This window comes from Rhamphochromis sp. 'chilingali' (genome assembly GCF_963969265.1).
Source record: "Rhamphochromis sp. 'chilingali' genome assembly, chromosome: 15".
NCBI classification, from domain to species: Eukaryota; Metazoa; Chordata; class Actinopteri; order Cichliformes; family Cichlidae; genus Rhamphochromis; species Rhamphochromis sp. 'chilingali'.
The window spans coordinates 2,315,863-2,335,345 of NC_137942.1; the positions used below are offsets into that span (position 1 = coordinate 2,315,863).

Consider the following 19,483-nt stretch of genomic DNA (forward strand, 5'->3'; position numbering starts at 1 on the left):
AACTGCAAGGAAATATGATATTAATTCTGTGTACATTTTCCACTTTTTGAACAGCTTTTGTCTTCCATGCGTTGCAGCTTTCAGGCCACTAACTGACTTTTTTAAAATGTAATTTTGTTTTTTGGTTTCGGTTAAATAAACGTGTAAATGGTTTCACTGCACATCACTTTAAATCCTCTTAGGAGGTAAGGTGAGCTTTTCTTGGTGTATTATTTTTATTCTAATATTAATTCAAATTAAACGCAGTAAAAATAAAATGTCATTTCGTGAGCCCCTCTGACGTCATGGATATTTCCTCCCCCATGCTGAGCCCTTGACTTTCCTCCCCCCGTGTTAAAGCGGAGACAGGCTGTCCTCCTCCGCCTCTCTCGGTCTCCCTGCTAGACTGAAGCTGTCCCGGACCTCAGACCGGATGATGCGGGTTTCGGTGCTCCGGCTGGCCGCAGCGCTGGCTCTGTTTGCCGCAGTGTGCGGCTCTCGGGCGGAGGTGATCGATGACATCCTGAGCAGCCTCTCCCGCGGAGTGTCCTTCCTGGAGCGGCAGCATGAGCACATCAACCTGGACGGAGTGGTGGGGTTCGTCATACTGCAGGGTAGGACTGTTTACCAGCTGCAGGAAAACATCTGGAGAATAACAGCTGTTTATGGTTTGCTTGTTTTGGTGAAACTCACTGATTTGAGATGCAGGTGCAGATCGAACAGGTTATACAAATATGCGAAAGCTTTTAAAGTGAAATGCTTTTAACCTCAGTGTCGACTCAGAGGTTTTTGTCTCGCAGTGCCTGAAAGTGACACATTTTCTGCTTCACTCTCAGACTTTTCACTGATCTGTTTTATTTTATAGTAAAATACAGTAAAGTACAGCGCTGCCAGTACAGCTACTGCTCTGACATTTGATTTTATGACAATGAAAACCCCAAAGTAATCTAAAAATAAAGTAAATCTATTGTTTTAACCCCTTCTGTCCAAAAACAAATGATGAACATTTCCAGAATAAAAAGTGTATCCCCCCCCAAAAAACGTTGATTTTGTGGCCGTAGCTTCTTAAAGAGCTAAAGTGGGATCATGTGTATTCAGAGCACAGAGGATAAAATGATGGCCAGTATTTTCTGCACGGCATTTAATATTCTGATTGGCCAGCTTCTAGGTGCCTGCTGAGGGGCAGCAATCTGTGCAGCATTAAACTGTAAAGTCGCTCACAGGTCACGTAACATGTTTTTAATGTGAACGTTTGATGCTCTAAGGACAAATAAAAAGGAAGCGTGTGACGGCCTGAGTGGTGGCTCTGATATTTTACTCCGCTCCACAGTGACAAACATTTAAATCTTGTTGGTTTCAGCAACTTTGAAGACAAACAGTCTTTGTTTTGCGTCACACTGTTTTCAGGTCTCACCACCGCTCGGCGAACAGTCCGCAAGTGTCTGCAGACGAGTCAGGGTCTTCCATGTGTAACATTGTTAAAAAGATGCAGATTACAGTTCACTAAATGACACAACACTGACTGAAGCTGCGCCGCCACATTTGGCTAAATAGTTTCTGCCGTGGTTTGTTTTCTCACCAGGAAAACGAACTGACTTTAATGTGAGGCCGTGTTTGCACACAGAGCTCTGTTTGCCCAGCAGAGATCATCTTCATGCTTTATTATCTTTCCTCATAAATGCAGATGTGCAACAGCTGCTCTGCTGTTTATGAAACAGAAAACAGCAGAAAGTAACAGCTCAGTATTCACCATCTGCCTGCTTTTCTCATTTTAGACACAGACCGTGTCCGTGAAGTGACGTAATTTGAACCTTTATATTTTCTGTATGTTGACAATACACAGCAGCCTTGTGAGAATCACAGTTAAGTTATAAGGCTTTTTGTCAATTTTCTACCAATCATTCATGAAGCTGACCTTGAAGACCTCGGTGGATGTAAGTCGGCATTTACAAACTCAGCCTGCTCCAGATTTAGAGAGACAGACATGATGCCACTCAGGAGATACACCTGCAAACCTGTTGGCAACCAAAGCAGTCACACAGAGGCTTTCTGTGCAGCTGACCTCTTTGCATATGCAGCTGACTTCACCTAGAGCCAGCCGGTCAGGTAATATCGAGACCAGAAGGCTGCTGGCTGGTCTGCAGGTCTGTGTGACTGAGGCTGAAGTAAAAACACTGAAGAGCTCACCTTTGAAATAAAACAGGAAGTAAGCCAAAAGAGGGAAAACACAAAGACAAAAGCGAGGGCACGAAAAAGAACAAAGGAAGAAAGTAACAGATCAGAAAACCAACTAAGGGCCTACCTTTCAAAATAAAACAGGAAGTAAACCGAAAGAGGGTCCATCCACAGGAGGAAACAGGCAGAGGAAATTAAAACCATAAAGCAAGTTTACTTACATCCTTTTATTTTACGAATGAACTCTTTCTTCCTGTTTTTGTGTCTCAGCTGAGCTGAAGGAGGCGGTCCGGACGTGGCCTCACACCGACCCGGTCAGCTGGGCTCAGAGAACCACCGCCGTCGCTCTGGTCAGACGTCTCGACCAAAGTGTGGAGAAGGCGAACGCTGCACTGGAACAGGACGACCCAAAATACTACAGAGGTGAGACTTTCAGACTCCGTGTCCCAAAAGTCTGCAGGTACAGTGCTGATCCATTTAGTGGTTAATTCTTGGAGCTGTTATGGTTTTTATGAAAAGGCTCAGGGCAGTCTCAGATATGTATTTTTTATTATCACACCTTATATTTATGAAGGTAAAAGTGTCAGTGATGTTACAAATCTGTTCTTCACAGTGACACTGAAACACTACAGGTCAGTGAACACAACATCAAGAACAGACAACAGTCAGAAAGCTGAGAGACAAATTTCAGTTTCACTGCTGTGACGTCTTCTGTAGGTGTTTCCTGAAAAAGGAGGAGCTTATTTAAAGACTGTTTGAACTTATAGGGGCTGTTTTTGAGTTAAATTTGTATTTAATTATGTTTTTAATCATCACGACGTATTGATTAAGGTTTAATTATATAATTTAAATATCTGACTTGAGAGAAATGAGCAGGCAGGTGTTGCACAGACGTGGAGGTGAGGTTTGTTGAGATCCTAGCAGACTTTAACACTTGTGCGTTTCTTGCATCCTCCTCTCAAGAGTTCGAGCCCCTGTTGTCGTGGAGTTTCTGGCTGATTCCTCAGGAATGGTACACCACAGATCCCAGCCTGGTTTATCCCTCCACCATGACCACTGAGTGTTACGATGAGCAGCTCAGTGACAAATGTCTGACCCTGCTGCTGGGAACCTGGTAGGAACCCACACCAACACCCCAAAGAGTCCGGCTTCAGAGGCTCTTTACTGTGCTGGTTCCCCTACATTTGGATTGTTGGACTGTGCAAATTATTCACCGACCGCAGCCTGTTTTTTAACTTTAAAAATGCTGATTTACACTAAAAAGAAAGTTCTTTATCTCATTGTAACTGTCAGTAGTTTGGATTGTTTTTCACTACTGTGTAATTATGTATGAAGGTAACAATACCTGTTAGCTGAGGTGAGGACACTCACCTGCCCGAGTCGTGTGTGTGTGTGTTCGGACAGGAAGATGAACGGGACGCCGTGCATCGTCACCAAGCCCTGCCGGGACACCATGACTCGTTTTGGGTGTCCACACTACTCTCTGTCCCACCAGCTTCTCTACTTCATGATTGGAAAAATGGTGAGCAAACAAAGATGGAAACAACACGTAAAACCACTCAAAGACCCACAGATGTGTGTAACACTAACAAGCATTTTGGAGAAAGAAACAACCTTATTTTAGGAAGCCTCACAGAAAGAGGCTCGAAACCAGATATGAGCCTCCTGTGTGGAGTTTGCATATCGGCCCAGAACCTCCGGTTTAACTCAAAATACCAGATTAATGCTGCCTATCTCTGCCCAAGCTGAATTTTTAATATTTTACTTCCTGGTAAGACTCATTACATTTTCATTAACAATTTTCATTAAGAGTCTTTACATTTGTATGTTTTTCCCAGTAAAATACTGAGCCAAAAGCTCAGGCTGTAGGCTGCTCTAAAAGCTGTGAGCACAGAAGCCCCACCCACCCGCTCTCCAAGACATTCTGTTTATAATGTGCAGCCAATCAATAAAAAGCTGTCTTAAAGTGAGAACAGTACAGAGCCAAAGACAGAGCCTTGGGGAACACCACAGGTGGCAAAACTACTGTTAGAAATATTTGATTAAAGTAGCGAGGACCATGATTTCAGTACGAGGGGAATTTATGAGCTTCACAGTTTGACTCGTTGGTATTTCCATTTCAGAAAGGCTGCACTAATCTGCTGAAAGGTGACACACGAGCATCCAGAGCAAACATGACTGAACAGAACTACCAGAGGATCTTCTGCTCCAACATGATGAAGACCAACCAGGACATCAAAGACGGTCTGAGCGAACAGATGGTCGACATCTTCATCGAAAACAGTGAGTGTCAACATTTTCCTGATCCGGTGTTATTCCGGTTTGATGCAAAATGAATTCCCATATTTTAAAAAAATGTTCTTACTCATATTTTAATATTTTCATGCAAAAAAGCTTGAAAATGAATTAATTTATAAATATAAACCACTAATTATGATAAAAGTAAGGATAAACTCATAAAAATGATTGACTGGAATGGGAAAACCATATTGTCAAATACTGATGTGTCCTTTTGAATGAGATAAACTAAAAACGTTTACTTTTTTTGATGACTACATCACCATTTCAATATAAAAGAAAATTATGGAATAAAAGAGATCACAACAAAATCTGAATTTCAACAAAATTCAGAGTGTTGGTTGTAGAATTTGGGGATTTTAATGTTGAGTCCTGACTTTTCAGGAGACATTGAGGCTCGCCTTCAGAGAATTCATGTAACAAAGAAAGTTTTTTCTTGTTTTAGGACTTTTTAAGACTTTTAATTTAATTTTTGTTTTAGATTAAATTGAAAAGTGTACAGGGGGGAATTTGGATGAGCAGTCAACTGTAAAAATGTCTGAACTGCAAATAAATTAGTTTCTGAGTTTCCTCTCTATGTTGGCAGTCCTGATTTGTGGATTGTCTGGATTCTCCGACTTCCACAAAGCCGACTGGCTGCAGCACATTCTGAGGCTGCAGGACGAGGAGGTGGGCTGCTTTGGGAGAGACAGTGAGTATCACAAACCTGCTAAAATATATGTTCTTAGTCAAAAATACCAAATATGTCAAACCTCATAAATATAGCAACAGTGTATTTTAGAGGTCTTAATGAAACAAAGATGGCCACTGATGCAAGAATATGCAGGTTTTTATGTGTTAGGCAAATAAAACACAAAGAGCATTCGTACAAGTAACGTGGCGATCAGATCTCTGTCTGACGTTATGTCAGTGAAAAATCTGCACGGGATCTGAATTACCTGCAGATTTCTTGAGAAAACTTTTGAGGAAGTGCAGTAATTTGTTATAGAAGACACTTCAGAAATATTGTTATAATTTACCTACAGTTTCTAAACTTTTCATGATTTATTTCTTGATTTCTTTGGACAGACCAGCAAACAAAGACTGCAAACAGAATTTTCTGCTCATTTATTGTGAAAACTTTTAATAAGAATAAATGTTTGAAGTAGTCGTCAGGGATGCTGGTGAATAATAATGCTGCCCAAGGGGTGTCTGTGTGTGGATAATAAAAACTGAAGAGGACCTAGAATACTTCCTTGAGGAACACCATATTTAACATCAGCTGCCCTGAACCATTAAATCACTTTTTACTTCAATTTTTAACTTTTGAGTAGAAACAATGATAATGAGAGTAGTGATTAAGAGTCCTTCCATCTCAAATCGCTGCCAAAGTTCTATATCTGCACATACACGCTAATCCGGTTGTTCAGTGATGACGCGACGAATCCTACTTCCGGGTCTAAAGTAGTCTGCGTTTAATATGGCTTTTGTGTTGTTAACATGTTTAATGTTTTGTATTTTCTTCTATTTGATCTCAAAAAGCTCCTAAAACAGTCAGCGACCACTGTTGACCTCCCTCGGCTTTTATTACCGCTAATCATTTATTTAAGCTCAGTTTTTAAAACCTTACGATGTAACTACAGCCCAGCCCATGCAGCAGTATATGAATGACTAACCTCGTATTGTGGATGGATTATCTCAGTTGTTCTCCTGGCTGAAGTTTGGTCCTTTTACAGCATCCTGCCATGCGATTACATTTGTTCCTGACCACCGAGAACACTCACATTAACTTTTATCGAGTGGAAAAAAAGTTAGCTTGTTTATATTATGCTAACATAGCTGTGTCGCTAGCGGTCACGTAGCACATCATTATATACCAGCTAGCCCAACTTCAGTAACCCTACAAACGTCCCTGCTGTTTAGTTTTCTGTCTTCATTTATGCTGGAAGTGATAGCAGAGCTGTACGTTTGAATTTGTTTCCAAAACCCCGCAGTCAGGACATGCTATATTGTATTTAGATAGAAGCTAGCGAGCTAACTCCCTGCTAACTTCTAACTCCGTTAAATGTCATAAATTCCGTTTTCATGGATGACTGGATGTTAAACTCAATTGTTACACCTGGTAGAGGAGAAGGCTGATCATTTTATTAAAGATGAAAGACTTTAGACAGTTTTTCAACTCTCAGTAATGCCACAGTGATCGTTTGATATATGGACCTGCAGCGGAGTTTAGACCCAGACACGGCTAGTGACGTCAGACTGAACAACCGGATAAAAAAATTGAAAGCCATGCAGAGTAGTTTACAACATGAAATTCTTCAGTTAAGTTGTAGCATTTTAAACTTTGGGAATTCTTTATGTTGGCCAAAGGCAGGATGTATAATGGAAACAGGTTACGAGCCTGAAACTTCCTTGAAGAACATAATTTCAACAACAAATGTCGTCGACACTAAATCACCCGAGTTACAATTTAACTAGAGGGATGGAAAATCTTTGGGCTGTTCAGAAAATTTGAGGTTTTTGGGAGCTTTTCGTCACAATTATTATTGCATTCCTACAATGTTCATGTTTTGGATCCTGTAGTAAGATATATAATAAATAGATTTAAATATCTATTTGAATACAATAAATAATAAAATCAGCCATGGAACAGACTTTTTATATGCACTGTACTGATGTATTAACCCATTTGATGTATTTTGAAAGCAATTAGTTTTAAACAAAAAAAATCTCCTAATTACTGATGTGGATTACACAAGAATCAATTATCTGTATTTATCTGTATTAAATTACTTATTTCTGGGCAGAGATTGTGAACGGATGGATGGGCAGTTCATTCTCTGTTGTTCTCCTCAGAGAGCATCATCTCACAGATCATTGGAGACGAGCTGCTGGAACAGCTGCAGCCTCACAGGAGAGTGAAGAGGAGGGAGAAGATACTTCCAGGTCCGTTTACATTTTTCTCAGCTGAGGATCTGTCACGGTCTGCAGCTGCAGAATGTGGGAAGTGATGATGAGGCGGTCCCAAATGCAGGCTTAACAAAAAACGAGCTGCTTTATTCATAGGCTGCACAAAAACAGAAGCAAATGGCGAATGGAGATAGAACTAAACTAGGTAGACTAATGAATCACAAAAATGAAACTAAGAACCTGGACGTGGACAACTGGACAAGGGACAAGAGGAACCTGACACAACATATATGCGCACACACCCACACACACACACGAGGGTGATTAGGAAAAGCAGAAACACACGGGGAACACAGCTGGGACGAATTAGGCGTGACGAGACAGGGAGGAAGCAAACACACTGAACACAGGATGGCAGACTGTCAAAATAAAACAGGAAACACACTAAGACACAGACTAAAACACGCAGCATGATACAGGAGCCGGGAGGAAGGAAAGCACACGGGACCAAGACAGACTGGAGAGACAACTGGATGAGACACAAACAGTTACAGAGGCGAGACATGGAGGGAGAGAGAGACAAGACAGGCTGGGGAGAACACACATGGACAGACATGAGTGGCTGTGGAAACACAAGGAGGGGAACGTGTGGACACAGAAGGGAGACGCAAAACAATGACCCGACTAAGACATACACAGAGGTTGAGGGAGCGAGACACCGAAACACAAACACAGACGACAAGACAGATTCTCACAGGAGACACGACGACAAAGGCACAAAAGGGACCTAACAGACCAGAAATGACCAATAACTCAGTGACATGGAAAGGACTGAACTCAATACTGAATGATAGAAAACTCAATCATAACATCTCAGGAATCACAAAAACCCAATAAACTCAGAGCTGGATCAAATGACCCAGAAGCATGACAAGATCGTAACAATCACATCAGCTGATCTTCAGCCACTGTGGCTAAAGAAGCTTGTTGTTACGTTTGTAGGTTTGGAGGAAATCTGAAGAACGCTGGTGTTGTGAAGCCAGCGGAGGTCACATTAAAAATGCAGTTGGATGCAGAGCTGCTGGAGCTCATATGCTGATAATTTCTTGTTATGTGTGAAGCTGGCATGAACAGTCTTTACCACCTTAAGTACTTCATCTGATTTGAGGTTTTTGTTATTGTCTGATAAACTCTGTTTGCTTTCATCTGCCAGACGGCTGTTCCAGTCACATGACGGCGGTGGCGGTCGGTGCTCTGGGAGGATTCCTGAACTACTACCTGACAGAGCAGGACATTACAAAGAGGCCGCTCTCCTGAGGGGCGTTCTCACGAGAAAAAAACACTGTAGATCATCAGGTAGAGACTTTCGTCATCGGCGAAACGAGGCAGACTCTCCACACCACATGTCGCTTTAAGAACGTAGTGTTAACATGATGAAAACGCCTAATGCAAAGCTGGGATGTGGAAGCTAAAGCTTTATTTTCAGTCATGTTTTGTTACTATAACAATAAAGCTGATTTTTTTTATCATTATTATTATCAAACCTAAACAAGATGTTTGAAAGTAGTGATGCTCCAACCGTAAAAAAGGATGGCGTACCCAATAAGTAGGACCGTGGTAAAATGTAAATGAGCGTTTTGGAGGATGAGACTTGGATTAATTCGACTTTTCGAGGTCATCACGAGATTTTTTCTGGCTCCAGGGGTTAAAGTGGGCCACGGCGATCCTGAAAGCCCACCTCCAGTTAATGAGTGATTACATTTGATCGGCAGCTTTTAATATTAAGAGTTCATTTTTATTGCAGCTCGGCTTTGTTTCCAGCTGCTCCCACCTCAACCAATCAGACGGTGACACACGGCTGCATGCACACTCTGAGCCTTCAATCCTTCCATTCGTGTCAGAGTTCATGCTCACAATAAGACTGGAATCTTAATACTTTAGCATTTAGCCATCACTACAGGAGTCCACAGAAAGTGCTGTATGAAAGTTACAGTGCTGAAGTCCCACACTGAGCTGTAATGGTGACGAGGGCAGAGCTGGTCCCGATGTTTTCAGCTTTGAGAAGTGAAAATGCACAGCTAAGAGTTTTTATACAAAAGTATAAATTAATTCAATTCAGTTTTATATATATATAAATTTATAGGGCCAAATCACAACAAGAGTCACCTCGAGGCGCTTTATATTGTACGGTAAAGACCCAGGAAATATACCCACCCCCCACCAGCCCAATCCCACTCTAACCCCTGTGTATCAGCGACACTGTGTCCACAAAACAGTGTTTTTTCTTTGATGTAGCCTCTTTAGGAGAAATTTGTAGTTGCAATGAGTGAACAAGAGATCAGCTGGACTTGGAGGGGGGTGGGGTCACCTTTGTGTGAACACCACAGTGAGAAAAACACAGAGGACACAGCGTGATGTGGTCAGAGACTCGACGATCTTTGATTTTTAACGATTCGATGATTTTTAAAGTTTATATGAAGCTAAAGACGCTGATTGGAGCATCTCTATTTAAAACACATATTTACATTTACTTTGAAAAAAACATCAGAATCCACCCAGGTTGTTTTCCTGGTGAAAACCTTGAGTTAAGTTCTAAAAATATCTTTATTTACTTTAAATCGTATTGTTTTTCACACGTATTTAATCGACAAACAGAGTCGGGAGCAGCGGCTGCAGAGGATCTGCATGAACCGAATGCATGGAGATAAACTTACATTACTATCATCATGTATGTTTATGTTAGTGAAATAAACATAACCAATAAAACTAAAGTCTGTTCTACAAACCGTTGTGTTCATAGTGATGATAAATGCAGCAATGTGATTATATCAGATCTGCTCACTGAGATCACGTCCTTCAGCCAGAAGTGTCCCAGCGCAGAGAAGCCGGACGAAAGCTCCACAGAAACACGTCACTGTGTGCTGACCGTCTTTAAACCGAGTTTCTGTGGAACTTATTAAACTGTCCTAACTCAGCCGGTAACACCTTTGTGATGTCACTTGTTCCAGCCAATCACCTCGTAGAACAGGGCCTTGAGAAGCCGAGCCTCGTAGGTGACGGTGTTCTTGCCGATGTGAATGCGGACCTCCTCCAGAGGCTGCTCGATGATGGCCGGCACCTCCTTCCCATAAACTGCAGGAAAGCAAAGAAAACAGTCGGTCAGAGCATTCGGAGTACAAAATGACTTTTTACCGCAGTACAGGAGGCATCAGCAAGAACATTTAAAATGGAAACACTGCAAACAATTTTACACTCCAGCTAAACAACCTAAAGTCCCAGCGTGACTGTGATGGATCGATCACAGTTTGAATAATGTGCAGTTAAATATCTGTGACGCAGAGGACCAGAAACAGGCAGTAACACCCTGAATGTTTGATCCGTTTCCTGATAATTCACTGGACAAAACTTCAAAAAGTGTGTTTGGATGAGCTTCAGAGGCTCATATCAGCAGGTGGCTGAATCGAACACACGTCAGTGTTCACTGGTTTCTGACTTCTGGACTTATCATAACTCTAAGCATCAACATTAGCTGTTTAAGTTGCCACCATGTTGGTTTCTCAGAGCTGAAGGGGACTGAAGCTGTGGTCAGTGTCTCTTACAGCGGTTTCCAACTGTGTGAAGAGACTAAAGATACTACACTATCACCAAAACGTTAACAATCACTAAAAACTGGGACCCGTACACGAACATTTTAATCTGAAGAAACAGAGTAATCCCATTAATCGTGTCGTCACACCGGTGTGTTCTCGAGATATTTCTGCAGGCGTGTTTGTGACGGCTGCTCACCCTCGCAGTGCTCCAGGAACTGAATGCACTCCTGTACCACGGTGTCCCTCAGCATGACCATGTGTTTGGACATGTTCTCCAGCAGGGACAGGAAACAGCGCTTGGCGTAGAACCATGTGTCCGTCCCCAGCTACACACAAACAGAACAGATTAACAACATATAACCAGACTGAACGCCTCAGCGCCTGCCAGCAGGATTTGTTTTGTGAACATTGTAAGCTGTCGTCGTGACAGTTTAACCACGCAGGCCGGTTTCCTGTATAAAATGATCTGAAGCAACCAGAGACGAGAAGCTTGTGTGATGGGCGTGCATCTCGCCAGGTTTCACATTCCTGTCGTGCTCGCTGCTTTCACTGTGGATGCGACTGGATGGTGATTGTTGGAGGGGATGACAGGCTCAGGATGATGGCGTGTGTTCTCAGCTGGATTTTAGTGGACTCAGCTGCAGCTGGACTCCGCTGATGTTGTGACCAAACGGGATCAAAAGGTTCCCAAAAAGAGCAGCTCGGCCTTGGAGAAGGTGCTCCTGCAGGACTGTATTTGTTGTTCAGATATTTTTTAATCCTTGGACACAAAGTCCGAACACTGCAAGTGGGATTACCTGCATTTAATATTAAATTAAGCTAAAGCATGATTAGATTTCATCAGACTGTACAACGAGCTGTAAGTGGAGTCAGATTGCACAGAAACTGCAGATTTATGAATAAAACTAAACCGTGAAGGATGAAATGTTCAGACTGCTTTTGATAAAACTGTCCATGTGCATGGTTCTCTTTTTAAGTCTTAATCTAAAACTACATGCATGAGTCTCTAATCTATAAGCATGAACGTGGACATGGAAGTGAAGAAGACTGTCCGGGTGTTAAGCATATTAAAGAACACTCCATGAAGCTTGTTTGTTCCTGTGCCTCCTGCTGCTCCTGCAGCTGGTGGGGCTGGTTTGGGCCTGGGCCACCAAGCATCCTCACTGTGGCTGTGTTTTTCCATCACAGCCATTAAAGGCTTGCATTGTTATGCTGTGTGTCCTTCCAGTGTTAAATGACACAGAAGTGTGTGGTCTGTACGAGCCCTGCTCGTTTTTGTGTGGGAAAAGGAAAAATCTTCAAATTAAAGAAACAAGATTTGAGTTTTCATTTTTTTCATCCATCTGTAAGAACGATGCCATCCAGCACTGATTTACTCGGTTCAGTCGGTGCTAAGCATTTAGCCCCGGCCCTTACACCACTTACACCAACACCAGGCTCTGATTGGAGGCTCACTCTCCCAACAGATGGCCAATCAGCTGCAGTCCAAGAAGCAGGACTGCGGAGGGAGACTTGAAGTGTTCCTGAGTGGAAGCACAGTCGGCACCTCTTCTCTCACTAAAGCTGATCGCCCGGTTGAATCATCATCGTGATTACAAAAGTACTGGAATCAAAATCTTCTGAGTGTTGTTCACAGTTTGAGGATCTCCAGGGTGACCTGCTTGATTTTCTTTTCTTAGCTGTAGGCACTGGGAGCCAGTCAAACATCAGGGGCATTAAACTGGGCAGTAGGAGACGACGTTGTGGTCAGCCTCGGTGACCCGAAGGTCTCTGTGATCTTTTGTATCTGACTGATACAATTGGTGGAAAAATGGCTGACCTTCTTGTTGTAAGGCTCCAGGCTCTTGATAACACGGGAGATGCCAAAGTCGTAGTTTCCCTTTGCACAGTACAGCGTCCTGAAAGACAAAACACAAGTGTGCAAAGAAGGTTTCACAGAGATGATCTTACTGATGAAAGCAGGACGTTTTTGTTCTTCCTCTCTAACCTTCACATCAGAAATGATACAAAATAAAATACTTAGGACTGATTTCTGATTGCATAGTAACTCCCTTTCATTACAACTGAAGAATACAGTAAATAGCTGCTGACTGTCCCCATAAAGCTCTTCCTGTGTGGGACTCACCCGATGACCAGGTTGACGATGCAGAGGTGAAAGACCTTTTTGTCGGGGTCGTCGTAGGAGATCTGCTCCTCTTCTTTCTCGATCTTCCTCATCAGCTCTTCAGCCTGTTAAACCGGGACGACACGCAGAGATCATCAGTCAGAGAAGTTATGCTGTCCTGTTATTGCAGAGGCTCGATTCTGGGCTTTGCTGCTCTCTCACACCTTTCCTTTCTACTCTCAGACACAACAAAGGCTCCCCCCAAAAAATCATCCATCCTGGACAGTGGAGCTCGAGTTTGGATGAAAGTATCACACAGGGACCTGATCAGACTCCCAGCAGGGAAAGGCTGGAGCTAGCTGTCTGAACTTTCAGGCAGTCTAACAGCACTGCTGGATTTCAACATGTTTCCATGCCCGGCTTTTTGTTAATTCCGTCACCGTCAGTGTGGAGATAAAGTAGTGCCCGCTGTGGCTTTACTGTATAACAAAGAATCAACAGTGACAGTGGCCATCGCAGAGAATGAGTACAATAACCATATGTGTGCATGAGTCTGAACAGATATCCTCTGTGCTCCCTGTCTCTTTAGGAGGACATCCCAGTGGACATTAATCTAATCTTCTATCAGGATATAAATGCTGCTTCATCTTTTTTCTCTACATTGATATATATTAAACTGGAATAGGATAATTAATTTATTTCGTTGACTTCTTTTGTCTCATCTGGTGTGTCTCTGTTTTTTAAAGCAGTGCTTTGCATGAGTTTCATTACTTTCATGTGTGTTATAAACATGTTCTTCTGGATACAAACTATATAGAAACACCTTTGGGCTGACAGTGACCGTGTCTGTACGTTACCTCTTCGTTTTGGCTCGTCATGATGTAGGACACGCACAGGTTGGCTAAGACCACTGCGCTCACGTTCAGGATCTACAGAAGCAAACACCAACATGGATCAGAGGCTTGACCAATGATTTCACAGGAAATCTTTTCAGTCAGCAGCAGAACCTTTAAATTATCCCACTGATGTGAGGTTAAATCTGAACTGGAACATATAAGAAACCTGCAGGTGTTTTCACAGCTATAGTCTGTTTACTCTGGGTTGGTAAACTTGTAGCTTTTTCTCAGGGTTTGGTTTCTTTTCTTGTGTCACTACAAACCACATGAGAATGTTCAGTCTACTGATTGGCCAGATGTGTCTGAGGTGAGAGAAACAAAAGTAAATACAGGAAGAAGGTTCTGCACTACCGCACAGAGCATGGAGAATACTTTAGCTAAAACCTACAACGTACAGCTGGCTTTGGCTCAGATCGAGGATGGATCACATTCACACCATAAAAAAATGCTCTTTGTTCAACACTGGTGCAATTACTGCGTTCACACCTGCACAAACCAAAACGAACCAGAGTTTGAATTGAACAGGTTAAAAACCACAGGTGTGAAAACATCCTAAAACCTCTTTGTTGTCCAGTGTTAGTGCGCTCTGTTAAACACTCCAGACCTTCAGCCATGTGACTGTCTGAAGTTGTACAACATCAGAAACACCACTGCAAACCATCACACTAAACAGCGGATTCATGCACAGATAGAAACTGCAGAGGCAGAGAAACAGGTGTTTGGTCTGTTTTTTGTTTACCGATGGTTTGCACTTGCAGGGACACTCTTGTATGTTACACTGCTCCACCTGGACAAAAAGGCACACTGTCAGCTTTTACAGCTGACGTCACACTGTCATCATTTGGTGCCCACAGTTGAACAGGCGGGTAATCATCCGCCCTGAGCACTCACGTTGTCGTAGTGCTTCTTGACGATGGGCTCGTAGAAGCCGATAGCCTCCTTGTACTTGTTCTGCATGAAGAGCACGTGAGCCACGTTCAGCTTCCAGGTGTCGTTATCGTTGCAGTACTCCACCGACTTGCGAAAAATCTTCTCCACCATCTGGAAGTTCTCGCGGTTCCAGTAGATCTTAGCCTGAGCCATGAGGACAACGATGTACCTGTGAAGAGATGCGGCCAATCAGAAAGTAATCCTCTGTTACTGAATTTGCTTTGTTTCCATTGAGGAAATGAAAACACGGCTTAGTAGTGTGTTTATGTTTGCGTGTCCTCACTTTTCCTGCATCAGTTCGAAGTCCTGCACGGCTTTCTTCAGCAGTTCCTCATCTCGAGTCAGCCTGGTTTCCTGCAGCTTGAAGAAGATGAGTGATTCACACAGACATTTTATTTGTATTCAATCCTGTCCTGCAAGAAATCGGCAAGTTCAACTGCAAGCCCCTTTGCAACCAGCCTCCAAACCACGTTTTATAGTTCTGAGTTAACCCACAACGCCACTCCTATAACAAAAGCATGTCTGATATATAACCCCACAAAATAAAATACAGGCAGTGTGAAAATGCTGTGTGCAGTAAGACAGAAAGAGCAGCGTGAGGTAAACAACCTGCTTTGATAGTTTGCGTAGCTGTTCCGCCAGTTTTCCGTTCATCTCTTCAAACTTCCTGAAAGCCTGAAAAAAGAACGCAGGTAATGAAACATGACGGATACTAAAGACACAAAAACAAATCTGATGCTGAACCATCATACTGGTCTTTTCCAGCCGACTGTCATCCACAGCATTAGTTGTGTTTCATTCACAGTGTTGACTGGTTAGCTCAGCAGGTTAACGTACTATGGTTCATGTTTCTAGCACTCCAATAACGAGTATTATTTTGTAATTTCATCCTTCTATACACTCTCTGCCGATTGTCCAGGTCTGGATTGTGGCAGCAGCAGTCTAAGCATAGGTGTTAAGACCCCCCCCCCCCTCCCAGCCATCTCCTCCAGTTCTTCTAGGAGGCTGGTTAAGTGTTCCTAAGCAAGCCAAATTACAAAACCTCTCTAGAGTGTCCTGGTTCTGCTCTGGGGTCTCCTCCCAGTTAGATATCCCTGAAGCACCTAGAGAGGGTCCAGGAGTCATCCTATTCAGAGGCCTGAATCACCTTGACTGACTCCTTTCGATGTGGAGCAGCAGCTCAACTGAATGACTGAGATCCTCATCCAATCTATGGCTGAGTCGAGAAACCCCTCAGAGGAAGCGGATGTGTCTTCAATGCTGCTTTCAGTCAAAACGCAGAGCTCGTGGTGAGGGAACGTAGACTGAGCCATAAAGAGTTCCTCTTTACCACAACGGACCGCTACAACGTCCTCATTGGTCCATCTGTCAGTCTCGTCTCACTTGTGAACACCCTCACATAACTGAAACTCCTTCCCCGTCCTGGAGTCTGCACTCTCTTTGTTTTCCAGCTCAGGTGTAAAGGTACTAATTCTCATTTCAACCACTTCACTAAAATGATCTGTTTCATTTACAGTCATTACAAAGAGACTCAGAAAAATCTTGCACATGAATCCAAGTCCAAGCTGGAAGTCAACATTTCAATGAGAACAGTTTAAACAGAGCTTAAATATATTTTTCGGCCGTGAAACTTTCATATCATGTGGACATTTGGTTGATTTTATACAGATCATTAAAAATAGCTTCCTATTGTTAATAAGGTGTCAGGTGTTTTGTACCGTACCTCCTCTGGTGCCGTCTGGCAGGTCAACAAAGCATCAAGAAACTCGTACATGTACTGAAAAAGAAAAAGAAACAGATGACTGTTTTTGTTATTACTAGTCATATTTGTGCAGACGACACTACACCAGATGTTCTAATTAGAATAAAATCAACTGGCTGGTCTCTTGAGGATGCTCGTTACTCACCGGGGAGAGGAACTTGTAGGTGAGATGTGCGTTTTCTGCCAGGACATCAGCTGCCAGGTCAAAGTACTGTGAGAAGTCCAGCAGAGAAGTTAATGCCATCTTAATGAAAGACTTGCAGCTCTTTGTTTTCAGCTCTTTCCACTGGAACTCACACCACATGAGTCCAAATCCCTTTGCAAACAGTGTTACTCCCTGCGTGGATGCTCACTGGTGGAAACTGCTGACATGCTACAGAGAGGCGTCGTGGTGTTTATGGAGAACGGCGATAAATCTCTGAATAATGAGGTCAGTGTGAGCGCTGTCAGGGAGAGGAGCTGTTCAGAGTTTATAGGGCTGCCAATTAAAACTAACTGTATGGAAAATTTTAATTTACTGAGGAAAAGTAAAGAAAAAACATAGAAATTAATTGTAAAACTGTGTTTTTGGAGCAGTAGATCTGAATATTGATGCTTAAAGTCAGAAATTCTTTATCTGTCTTATTTAAACTGGCACGGTGGCAGATGCTTTTGTGAAAGATGTTTTCTTGATTAATTTCTTGTGAGATTTATTTTTGTGTCTTTTATGGTTCAGTGTCTACTTTTCTTTATCTTTGTTTTTTCTTCTGTCTTATTTTGGTAATCTGCAGCAGCTACTTCCTGTCGCCTCTGTAATTTTCTGCCACACCCTGATAAATTTCAGCTGTCTTCTTCTTCTTCTCAGTTTTTGGTTATTCCACCTGGTTTCCCTCCTCGTGCTCCTTTGTGTTTCTGAGATTCCTGCGTTGTTTGGCCACGTGGATGTTTTTTAAAATGTTTTTTTTCTGAACCTTTGTAAGCTAAAACTGCTTGTTTCAGTTACCTAATTACCTGAACTAATCTGAGCTGTTACGAGCCTTTAAAGCCACGGTGGAGTGGGACAAATTATTTCCCACAGTGTTTGCTGGATCACAGCAAAAGCCTGTCTGATAGTCCAAATAGCGCTGAATACAGCACGTTTCATATTGATGTTATTGGTTATTGGTAACTTTATTGTCCCTAACGGGAAATTGATTTGCAGTATGTCCGTACAAACAAACAGACAACCAACACATCACATACACACTCCAAAATAATATAATATAATATAATATAATATAATATAATATAATATAATATAATATAATATAAGCCTGAGAAAACAACCTAGATTTTTCATCAAAAAAGTGCAGTGTGCAATGGCAACAACACTTATGGTTTAGTGTTATTAACTATGATAATAGCAGCAGGTACAAAAGACAATCTATGTCTCTGTCTTCACTGCAGGCACTCTATAACGACAACCTGATGGAAGCAGTTGAAAATCATTAAAGAGAGGATGATCTGTTAAGTCTGGTCTTATTATTCAGGGACATATTACCGTACCAAGCGATGATACAGAAAGTTAAAACAGATTCAATAAAACTTTTATAAAAAATCATTTCAGATGAAACATTGAAACCTCTCAACCTCCTTAAAAAGTCTTTGTTGAACCTTTTTCACTCTAGCAGCAACATGTGACTCAAAGGACAGAGCCTTATCAAGAACAACCCCCAAATAACTGTCCACCAGTTCAATGGCTGCACCATTTACCACTGTTAGTGCAGGATGGGGGGATGTCTTCCTGAAGTCAATAACCATGTCCTGGTTTTCAAGGTGTTGATCATTAAGAAGGACTGATCACACCACGAAACAAACTCATCCACAACAGGCCCATGGGAATCCTCTTCACCATGAAGGAGGCTTACAATGACTGTGTCATCTGCATATGTGTTTCTATAGCAGAATAAAAGTCTTCAGCAGGTTTGCTACAGCAACAGGAACAATTACCAGGATCCCATTGTTCTAATTTCTATGCACATATTTTTGCTTTTATTCAAATGTACTTTTTACTGAGCCTCTTAGCTCATCATCTGTCTGAAACACAAGCTGTTTTTAGTGCCGTTTAAGACAACCTGCTGACTGACCCTCAGAAACACCGGGTTATAAAAGCAGCTGCATGTGATGATCACAGTAAGGAAATATACCGTCACAGGCATCACGCAGGGCCAAGACTAGAGTGTTTGAAGCAGCCTGAGCTTCTGGCCCACAGGGAGTACTTGTACATACGCTACACTGACTTTATCAGACACTTTGCTTATGTTTAATATGAACATCCACCGCTGGAACATGAGATACATGACAGAAAATCAAGAAAAGCATCTTTGACCTGACGTTTAGCAGGTCAGTGGGAGTCTTTGCTGCTGTAGTTGGTCTCCTTCAGATAAAATACTGCTGCGTACCTCGTGTTTGCAGTAGAGCAGCAGCAGGTTTCCAAAGGTGACGGGGGGGAAGGAGGGCTGCTGCAGGAGGAAGGCCAGCTTCTCGAAGCCCTCCGACGGCTTCGTGTCCATGTTCAACAGAGCCTGGTTGTGGAGTGTCACTGGGTCCAGTTCCTGTAAAAGTAGACATAATATAGGAGATGAAGTACATAATACTGCACTGAGTGTACAAGAATAACTGCACTTTTTCGAATTGAAGCGGGGCTGATTGCTTTTATAATGAACCACATAAAACTAGTTGTACAGACTTCAACAGAAATACAAACTTTCATCGTTTGTGAGTTTTCAGTTGCTCATTTTGTTCTTTTTTATTGTTAGTGTATAAAAGAGGCACAGCTGGAGGGAGAAGGACTCTTTGAACAGCCTGTTTAAATTCTTGTTTCAGTTTCTAAAGATGAAGA

The 19,483-nt window shown here is 42.4% G+C and overlaps 2 protein-coding genes across 3 annotated transcripts in view; one reads left to right on the forward strand and one right to left on the reverse strand.

The window, feature by feature from the left end:
• On the forward strand, positions 1-10,126 carry cUnh16orf89 (chromosome Un C16orf89 homolog). Its single transcript, XM_080904751.1, has 8 exons — positions 1-593; positions 2,425-2,577; positions 3,118-3,268; positions 3,559-3,676; positions 4,278-4,437; positions 5,039-5,143; positions 7,288-7,377; positions 8,555-10,126. Exons 1-8 carry the CDS (start codon positions 413-415, stop codon positions 8,656-8,658), a joined length of 1,062 nt encoding a protein of 353 aa, XP_080760877.1. The 5' UTR covers positions 1-412; the 3' UTR covers positions 8,659-10,126.
• Positions 9,950-19,483, reverse strand: part of ift70 (intraflagellar transport 70) — an 18,833-nt gene continuing 9,299 nt past the window's right edge. The window contains exons 9-20 of one of the 2 annotated variants that reach the window (XM_080904749.1): positions 19,044-19,196; positions 16,769-16,834; positions 16,585-16,638; positions 15,471-15,536; positions 15,145-15,221; positions 14,823-15,030; positions 14,671-14,718; positions 13,893-13,964; positions 13,057-13,160; positions 12,751-12,829; positions 11,128-11,257; positions 9,950-10,473 (exon numbers count right to left, since the gene is read on the reverse strand). In XM_080904749.1, coding sequence (XP_080760875.1) covers positions 10,337-10,473; positions 11,128-11,257; positions 12,751-12,829; positions 13,057-13,160; positions 13,893-13,964; positions 14,671-14,718; positions 14,823-15,030; positions 15,145-15,221; positions 15,471-15,536; positions 16,585-16,638; positions 16,769-16,834; positions 19,044-19,196 — 1,194 coding nt within the window. In that variant the 3' untranslated portion in view covers positions 9,950-10,336. The remainder of the gene's footprint in view (positions 10,474-11,127; positions 11,258-12,750; positions 12,830-13,056; positions 13,161-13,892; positions 13,965-14,670; positions 14,719-14,822; positions 15,031-15,144; positions 15,222-15,470; positions 15,537-16,584; positions 16,639-16,768; positions 16,835-19,043; positions 19,197-19,483) is intronic. The other variant, XM_080904750.1, reaches the window with a different exon arrangement.